The 10,179-nt window shown below is 40.1% G+C and overlaps 1 protein-coding gene across 1 annotated transcript; it reads left to right on the top strand.

The window, feature by feature from the left end:
* Nucleotides 1–6,007: 6,007 nt before the first annotated feature.
* On the top strand, nucleotides 6,008–6,988 carry LOC310830550 (olfactory receptor 10A7-like; the record flags this gene model as incomplete). Its single annotated transcript, XM_083710331.1, has 1 exon — nucleotides 6,008–6,988. One exon carries the CDS (start codon nucleotides 6,008–6,010, stop codon nucleotides 6,986–6,988), a length of 981 nt encoding a protein of 326 aa, XP_083566457.1.
* Between the last annotated feature and the right edge of the window lie 3,191 nt (nucleotides 6,989–10,179).

Here is a 10,179-nt window from a genome sequence, read left to right on the forward strand (position 1 = left end):
TCCCCCCCCCTTTTTTGCAAGCGAGTAAGTTTCAAAGTACCGGTAATATTTGTTTAAAATCTACACTGATGTCACCTGTGTCTCACCTATAAAATAATTAGAGAAAATTATGTTTCCTCTTCTAGAAGCTGTTTGGTATTATACTTCACTATACATATTTTTCTGGACTCTTTGGGACTTCTCAGGAGACATGTGCAGTGGAACCATCTGCGCACTCGCGGGTTGCGATTCAGCACTTCTGCGCATTTGCAAACACGATTTAGTACTTCTGTGCATGCGTGAGCGCCGAAACCCAGAAGTAACCCGTTCCGGTACCCGTTCTGGGTTCAGCGCAGTGCGCAACCTGAAAATGCATAACCTGAAGCGTCTGTAACCCGAGGTACCACTGTATAGGGCTACATTTAGTCTGTTCATAATATCCAAAGAATAGCAGAAAGCCAAAGAGATTTATGTTTTATAGAAAAAAAACCAAACTTCATCAGAAAACAATAAATAATCTGTTCCTTTCATCTGCTGAACCGAGGAACTTGCTTATTAAAAGAATGATCTTCACATTCACACACTTGTGCACATGCACATAAAAACTCAGGGTGTAGTCATACTTGTATATTGAATGTTATGTATCAGATTTGAATGATGAAACCTGTATTTCTACCTATTGCCTTTTGCAGTTCCTTGAAATACCCTGAGGAGCATTTCATGGATAATAAACAATGGAACAATCAAACGATGGTCAAAGAATTCATCCTCCTTGGATTTGGAAATATCCATTCATTTCAGCTCCTTTTCCTGGTATTTCTAGTGATTTACCTTGTGACCATGTTGGGAAACCTTTTGATTGTTATCTTAGTTGCAGCTGATCAACACCTACACACTCCCATGTACTTCTTCCTAGCAAATTTGTCTTCTTTAGAGTCGTGCTACATCTCAACTATTTTGCCCAGAATGCTGAACAGTTTCATAACTGGGAACCAGTCTATGTCTGTGAATTCATGTTTCATGCAACTGTATTTCTTTGGGGCCTTGGCTACTGCAGAATGCTATCTGCTTGCTGCTATGTCTTACGATCGGTATCTAGCAATCTGCAAACCATTGCATTATATGACCATTATGAATGCCAGGTTCTCCCTGCAACTTTCAAGTGGTTCTTGGGTCATTGGATTCATCGTTAATACTTTAACGACCTCTTCAATGATGCACTTAATATTCTGTGGACCTAATGAAATCGACCACTTCTTCTGTGATTTTGCACCATTACTTCAACTGTCTTGTAACGATACCCTGAAAATACAGCTGCTGATTTTTGTCCTGTCAGCTCTGTTTGGATTGGTGCCATTTCTTTTAACACTTATTTCCTACAGCTGCATCATAAAAACCATTCTGAGGATCCCATCCACTTTAGGAAGGAAGAAAGCATTTTCCACCTGCTCATCACACCTCATTGTGGTTACACTCTTTTATGGCACTATAGTCATTGTATACGTGTTACCAAAAACCAGAAGACTTAGAGACCTTAACAAGGTCTGCTCTGTCTTCTACACTGTCTTAACACCCTTGGTGAATCCTTTCGTTTACAGCCTGAGAAATAAAGACATTAAACAAGCGCTAAGGAAAGGTGTGAGATATTTTGTCGATAGATCATAAGCATCATCAGGCTTTCTTCTGTATACTCCCGGAATGGGGAACTGGTTGGACTTCAACTTACATGAGTTCCAGCTACCATGGATAATGGTCAGGGTTGATGGGAGAAGCAGTTTGGCAACATCTGGAGGGCCTTTTTTATTTAAAGAAAAATGTAAAAGCTGCCGCTACTATATCAATGAGATGGCTACCATGATCATACCTTGCTTTCATAGGGAAGTGACTTGTTTGAATTAGAATGCTAAATTGCATATACAGCCTCGTCTGATCCATTCAGTTAATATGTATGTGATTATGACAAAAATGCAATCTCACCTATGTACCAACTCATGCACATGCTCTGGACTTGTGAATGGGGAACATATTTATTCCTATCACAAGCAGCTTTAAACACAAATCAATTCAGACAGATTTAGTAAGGAATACATTTGTTGCTACTAAACAGCAGTGTTTCAAATGACATTTGAAACACTGCTGTTTAGTAGCAGCAAATGTATTCCATACCACATAAGAGACCACAACACTGTTTCCTATATTTTCCTTTGGGTGTCTAGGTCTTCCAAATAAGCTGATGTGGGTCATGTGGCGCAATGGGTCAGTGCATCTGTGGTACAAGCCAGCCAGGAATGGCTGTGGGCAGGATTCCTGCACTGCAGGGAGTTGGACTAGATGATTCTCAGGGTCCCTTCCAACTCTACAGTTCTATGATTCTGTGGTTATATTGTTCTTTAGTTCTATGTAGTGCTGATCTTCCAGAATACAGCAGCTAGCTCATGCCCATAATGTAAGCTCCCTGAGGCACCAACCACCTCACATTGCCAGCTGGTTACAGTGACTTGTCGCTTGGTCTGATGATCCTGGAACTTGGAGGTTTACCCAGCTGAATGCTGGACAGTGTGAGGAAACAGGTTTCCTGTCATCTCGCAGTTGTGCTAGGTGGCAATAGGAACCTCTTCTAGTTCTGAAGCTAGGGTTTGGGCTTTTACTGGGATGCTGTTGTCCAAAGGCTATTGGCATTCCCTTGCTGTATGCCAAAATTCATCCCACATGTGTTTAGAACCCAGCTGCAAATGTTTTTGTTCTGTTAATAAAGTTTGACCCTTTAGTCCAACTTTCCTGTGCGCAAGTCTTTATTCTGGGGTGGGGGTAGGCAGTGCATATGTCTTATGTTGTGAATTATCTTACAATGAACATCATATCCACCCACTTGTTCAATTACTCAGTTACTTCACTTGAATAAAACGGAAACAGAATTCAAACATTAAGAGAGTCATTCCAGAGTAGGTTCTCAAACCATTTACTGTGCAATCCTATACATGTCTACTTAGTACTAAGTAGGCCTGTGCATAGGTCCCACAACCTGCCCTGTGTGGCCTTGATCTGTATCCCCCAGATTGGGCCTATTTGCTCTGAGCTACCCCGGTGGCTACCTACCATACCCTGGATTTGTTCCTGAAGCAATTCATGGAGCAGTGCTAAAATGCTAAAAACAAAACAAAAAAAATAGACAGGAAAGGATGGTTGCCACATCAGATCCTCCCACCTGGTAGCTTCTTCCCTATGAGCAGCTTTTTAATGAATGAGTCACTCATGAAGAAACAGCACCATGCAGGGTCAGGACCTCTCATTTAACTGATGTTAAGCAGAATGGTCCAACTTTACATGGTGCTGGAAGGAGAAGAACCTGGAGGAAAAGAGGAGGAGAACCTGGAGGGTGTATGTTACTTTCACTCACGTGTGCATTTGAATGCATTTTTATGCACACTACTTGGCCGGGAGCTCCATTGCAAAATTTGAAGAAATACAAATTTCAAGGGATGCCAATGTTTGGATTTACATATTTTTCAGAATGTGTGAATTAGATGGATTTGCCTTTAAATGTGAACTGAATTAATTTTCCCCCAATCTCTGCTTTGAAACAAGACAATGGTTTTATGTCATAAAGCAATTCAATGATATGATATTTTACTTAGAAGTCAGCCCTACTAGCCTCAGCGGGTCTTACTTCAAAATAAGTTTGTGTACAGGTTGCAACTTAACTACGCATTTAGAGTCTCTTATGAATCTATACAATATAATTCAGTTTTGTCAACTGACCAAAAACATAGTCCCCCCCCCCAGGAATACCCATTTTTCACTATTGCAGCTTTCATTAGTGTAGATGTAATGTAGGTAATGAATTCCTTAGGCACCTCAAGTTAAAGTTGCCTACACAAGTGACACCAATTAAAATGAGTATATAGCAATGAACTGGGAGTGTTTCTTTTTTATTTTTCAAATCTATAAGGCTGCGTGCTCTGTGGGATACACTGCACTTTTTTCTAACACTGGAAAGATGCTGTAATCAAAACAATCAAATGCACCAATAACACCTCAGAAGCGGTAGGAATTTTGCTCCTTTAGCAAAATTATGAAAAATGCAATAGAAGCTCTAACTGTGTCCTATCTTAGACATGAATGGAGCATTATTTCCAGTAACGTATGTTAATGCAGAAATGAGGAACTTATTAAATGACCTGTATATTTAATACATTTAGAATTTTGGTCTTCAGCATAACAGCAACCATGAGTTTAATAAGAGAGTGATATCTAGTTCACTAGAAATCATGATTCAAGAGTATTTTACATCAAACGTTTGTTCTGCTTACTAAGCCACTAGAACTGGTTCAACATTTAGGTCTGAAGAACTTCTGTATGTCTAGACTGAAATAAGTGCTCAAAGTTGAAAAATCAGCCACTTGTTTTTACCCATCAATGGGGTACATGGATCATTCATGTAGAGGCTCATGGTGCATACAGAGCTTGATGAGTATTGACTTTTAGCAGGGTTAACTGTAAGCAGGACTTGTTGGTTGCTCTTAAGGGTTTGCTAGAAGCTTCTGTGATGTGAGCCAAAGGGCAAGAACTGAAGGAATGTTGTCCTATCATTCTTTGCGTGAGGCTTGTGCCCCCTACAAGGAGAGAGAAAGTCCAGTACACTCCTACAAATGGACTGTGGAAAGGAGTCGTCTTAAATATCCCACATGGAAGAAAGACACCATAGACAGTGTGGGTCTATTATGAAACCTATTGCACCACCACTCCAAATGCAACATAGAAGTAACCAGTTTCTCTCTTTGTGGGTGAAAAACTATGAAATAACTTGCAGCTTCGGAGTGTTTTGCTGAACGAGGAAGCCTCTTCTAAGAGAGAGCATGCCAACCGGCACAGGGCTGGTGTTCAGGAGCTATTCCTGATATTTTGAATCACTATGAGATTGCATTGAATTGCATTGTTTTGATGAATTGTTTTGTTTAAATTATTGTTTATATTATAGTGATCATAGTGATCATTTTTTAACACTCTTGTTACTGTGAGCCACTTTGAGATCAGCCTTTGTTGAAAAGCAGAATAAATATGATATGGGCTGAGTTTGGGAAACACCTATGGAATCCACATAACAATCTCTATAGATGTTATTTTCAGGCTGAATGCAACAGAAGCATTGGCTACCATTGTCACAAAAAATGGGTGTAGCTCAGTGGCAGAGCATGCAGAAAGTCCCAGTTTCAACCCCTGGCATACCACCCATTCTGTGATTACTTTATGAACAGGCAACATGTGTTGTGAAAGACCTTTGAGACCCCAGAGAGCTGTTACCAGCTAGAATGGATCATACTCATCTCGATGGATCAGTGGTCTGAGTCAGTATGAGGCAGCTTCATAAGTTTGGAAATTCTGCAAAATTCAATATTTTTTATTCACACACAGTTACCAAAGTAGCAGGAACCAATAAGGTCCCACAATCAGCTAAGTTAGCAAATAATATTATTGCAATTACAAGGTTAATTGATAAAACCACCCTTCATTAGAAGACACTTTCAAGCCAATCTCAACATGTTCATCGAGATATGAACATGCAAAGGTCTGCTTTCTCAGATCAACTAATTTTTTTGCCCAAATTCTATATATACAGTATGTGAAATATTAACCTTTATATGAGACTGATAATCTTTATTTTATGGATATATATCCTGCCTTTGAGAAGAAATTCTCCCTCTTGAACTCTGCAATGTCTGGCTGACATTACATTGCATGCATAGCCCATCCTCTGCTTCATACCTCATTCTCCTAAGAAGTTAGAGGCAAAGTTACAGATCCATGTCAAATAGAACATTTTGGTGGGTCACTCCTGTACTAAGAGTTAGTTTTGCAACACCTGTGGAATTATTTCATCTAACCTCTTAATTTGCCATGTTTCTTACAGATTTTATCCATCTTTGAACTATTAAAAGATCTATGAACAGATTCGATTTTTTAAGAACTGTGTATATGGTTATCTTCACGAGTGTACTTCTGTTTCTGTTATTCATGCATAGTAAATGCAATGGGAACCCAGAACTGGAGGAACCAGACAGACTTTTCGGAATTCATTCTCTTGGGATTTAGTGATGTCCCTGAACTACAGTTAATTTTCTTTTTGATGTTTTTTCTGATCTACACTGTGACCATGACTGGAAACCTTCTGATTGTTGTTCTTATCATGTGTGACCAGCATCTCCATACCCCCATGTACTTCTTTCTGGGAAATCTTTCATGCCTGGAGACCTTCTACAGCTCAACCATAGTACCCAGGATGCTAGCAAGTTTCTTGAGTGGAGAGAGGACAATTCCTATGTGGGGCTGTTTTTTACAATATTATTTCTTCGGCTCTCTTGTGGGTTCAGAATGTTATCTGCTGGCTGCTATGTCTTATGATCGGTATTTAGCAATTTGCAAGCCTCTTCACTATTCAGCCTTAATGAATCATACATTGTGCCTACAGATTATGATGGGATCATGTGCAAGCTGTTTTCTACTTAACACTATAACAACATATTTGATGTCCCAGCTATCATTTTGTGGTCCTCGTATTCTTGATCATTTCTTCTGTGATTTCACCCCAGTTATAAAGCTTGCCTGTGGTGATACACAACAGATGGAATTAATGGCTTTCTTCCTCTCTTCCCTAATAGCTCTAGCCCCATTTCTTTTGATTTTGGTGTCCTATAGTTTGATCATCTCCACTGTCCTAAGAATTGCATCAAACACAGGGAGACGAAAGGCCTTTTCCACTTGTTCATCCCATCTTACGGTGGTTATAGTTTTCTACGGAACCCTTGTCATTGTCTACATGTTTCCCAAAACAAACACATTGAAAGACCTGAACAAAGTCTTCTCCATCTTTTATAAAGTTCTAACCCCCATTGTCAATCCCATTGTATATTGCCTGAGAAACAGAGAGATAAAGGAAGCTATGAGTAAGCTTATCTGTCAGTTGCTTAGTTTTGTAAGGAGAAGTACATTTTTCCACAGCAGCTTTGGGTAGAATGAATAAAGAATTTCTGATTGGATTGTGAACTGATATAGGATAATGTCTGGATTAGATCCAATGAATTGTTTGGCAGAGTAAGGCACTTCTGACAAAAAAAGACTCTCCTCCCTGAAAGAGAGGGGAGTGGTTGTGGGCAGGAGCCCGAGCTCCGCCCCTAGCAGGGGGCGTTAGCCCCCGGCCTCCCCCAACCAGGTGCCTCCGAGGGGGCATTTACAGCAGCCTATATGCTGCGGCGCCAGCCCCTCCTCGGCCTCATTCTTCTCTCCGTCGTCCCGTCGCGAGTCACCCACCCTCCACAACCTTTGAGCTCAGGGCCTTGCTATGGACCTTAGGTTGGTCGCCCTGTTTGTCTAGGGGGGCTGGTAGGAGTTTTTCCATTTGGCATTAGGCTTTTTGGTTTTTTCGCCTACCTCGTAGCAATCGTCACAACTTTTGTGGTATTGGTGGGTAGGTTAGGCATTGGAATAATGTGTTGTGGTGTGTTAAAGGGCTAGGTGTGGCCATCGCCTATGCCTTCAATTTTTGGGTATTCCGTTAAAGGAATCTGGCGGTCGTGTATTCTGTCCGATGCCTGCTTGGTGAGAGGCCATGGCACGACCCTCAGTGACATCAGGGGAGAGCCTATAGTTGGATTAGCATCAACAGGCTCCACCTACTGGTGAATAAACCCCCTTGTTTTAGACATCCAATGCCTAAGCCAATACCTTTTCACCGCTGTAATCAATAAAGTTGTGGCCTTTTCTTGCCCATTAACCTTATATCACGTGTCCTTGTGTATTCATTCCACATTGCGGGAGTCAGGTCCTCAAACCACAACACCTTCTTATGAATAGAAGACATTCCTCCATCAGAGAAAATTTCTTAGAATCACCCCTCTATGTTGAGTGAGTGAATAAATATTTCTGGTTATCTCAAATGATATCCAGCTAACTTCATTATTTCCTTCTGACCCAACTGAAGTTTAACCAATGTGAATAAAATATTTTTGCTTAATCTGTTGCATGAACATAGAAGCTCCTCTATGTGTTTCATATCAGTGTCACTGAATTGTTATCTACAATTGGAATAAGAAAAATGATGACGGTCAACCTGCCTTTTAGGAGACAATGTCCCACAAAAATGTGACCCCACCCCAAAATAAGAGGAACTGGACTCAAAAGCAGTAAGGTGAATAGCAAATGATTTAATAAGCATTTTGGACCCTGCTTGACCTTCCTTGGGGAAAAATAAGTTTATAAAATAATAATTACAAAACAGAATAATAGGTTATATAACTACCATAACAATCTTTTTTAGATTTCATTACAAGCTAGGAAAAGAAAACAATGTCCTTTTCATGAAAGCATCACACATAATATAAGACAAAAGCAAGGAACAACAAATGATATATACAGGGATAGACCAGACAGGATGGGGGGAAATGAGAAAAAATAAACAATGATTTTTTGTAAGGCATGGTCCTCAATGGTGGGAAAAATAAAAAGAAGAAAGCTCGGAGACAGCATAATTGTAGGAAGAAGTCAAAGTACATAGTGGATGACTGTAATAAAAGGGAATATGGAACAGAAATGCCAGATTCCTGCATGATATGCATAATATACTCATAATATCACAATACAAATCACCTTATAAATTTCCTACTTCAAAGCCTTCTGTTACATCCATTGCCTATTGAATTGTACACTGCATTGACTATATATGCCATTTTACATTAAAATGATAAACAACAGATAATAAAGTACTCATATTCTCTGTGAGAGCAATCTTATACACAAGAAGCTGGTATAAAGCAAGCCAGCATAAGTTAACCCAGTGTAAAATTATGTCAAAACCATACTCTGTTCAGGAGCAAGGTAGCTGCCAATCCAAGCCTGTCAGAAGGAAAACAAGCTTTTAAAAAATAACCTGACTTGTATTATCCATCTTTCCATGTCATGTTACTGCCTAGCTCTGTCACCGCCATGCCCCCAGACTGTCACTTTTGGTGGTAATTACACTCAGCTCAGCTGAGTTGGGGATCAAATGGCTGAGCTGAAGATCCACCACATCCTAACTCACTCATCCCAGTGAATCTTGCCATAAGATTGCCTCCATCCTTTCTATTTTATATAGTTTAATATATCCCAAATACAGATTCACTAAATCCTGCTTTTTATTATTTATCCACTCTATTTATCCACTTATTTGTCTTCACATTGTTGTCCATCTCTGGTTCTGATTAAATTCAATAGATTAACCATATATATTAGTTAACCAACAGTCTGTTGAGATTTTGGCATTCAATCCTTCTTCCTGCAGTTAACAATTTCCAATATTATCCCTCTGAACACTATCCTTAAGATATTGAAACAATATTGCTAGTGGGTCATTGGGAAGATCATAACCCAAAATATCCTTTGTTTCACTCAGAAGTAAACTCAAATATATCTGAATTTTCCTACATGACTACATGATCTGAAATATGTCAATCACAGGAATTTTGTACTTCCAGCAATTATTTGATATTCCTATTTAATGTGTTTGGTGTCATCACAGTCATCACAGAAATAAAGGACCAGCAAATGTCAGCATGTAACTCCATCAATAAAAAAGCCCCCTTAAGCAGCTGCTGCTACAGCAACAGCAATCACCTAAGCATGCCTTTAATGAAAAACATGTTAGGTAGGTTTGCCATATATTGAACAGCAAAAAAGAGACCAGCCCAAGCTGCTGCCAGCCGGAGCAGGGAAAAGGGATGCACAGGTGTGCGGGGCTGCCACTGCCACGCCCATGCACCTCTTTCCCTGGCTCATGCTGGCAGTGGTCATGGCGTGCAGAGAAGCCCGTGCCCAAGCCCAGGCTGGCTCCCAGAGAGGAATTCATACCTGCTATATAACAACAGTGTGGCATGGCAGTTAAGCTAAGGATTGTGCTTCAGTTTGTCATCCAAACTGGGAACAGTAGTTAAGGTCTCTCCTTAACCATGATGTATAGCCAGTAGGCTATGATTAGTAACATTAACCATAAACCCAAGCATAGACGAAACACTGAGGCAAGCCTTAGCACAACTGTCCTGCTTTGCTGTGGTTAAAATACTCAAGAGGAACAGAGAAGATGTGAACTTCACTCTGGAAACCTGCATATTCACAATGTCACGGTAAAGAATATATTGGCTTACACGGATGTGTGGACAAAGCTTCTGCAGA

Source organism: Podarcis gaigeae, assembly GCF_964106915.1.
Source record: "Podarcis gaigeae genome assembly, chromosome: 13".
In the NCBI taxonomy this organism is placed as follows: Eukaryota; Metazoa; Chordata; class Lepidosauria; order Squamata; family Lacertidae; genus Podarcis; species Podarcis gaigeae.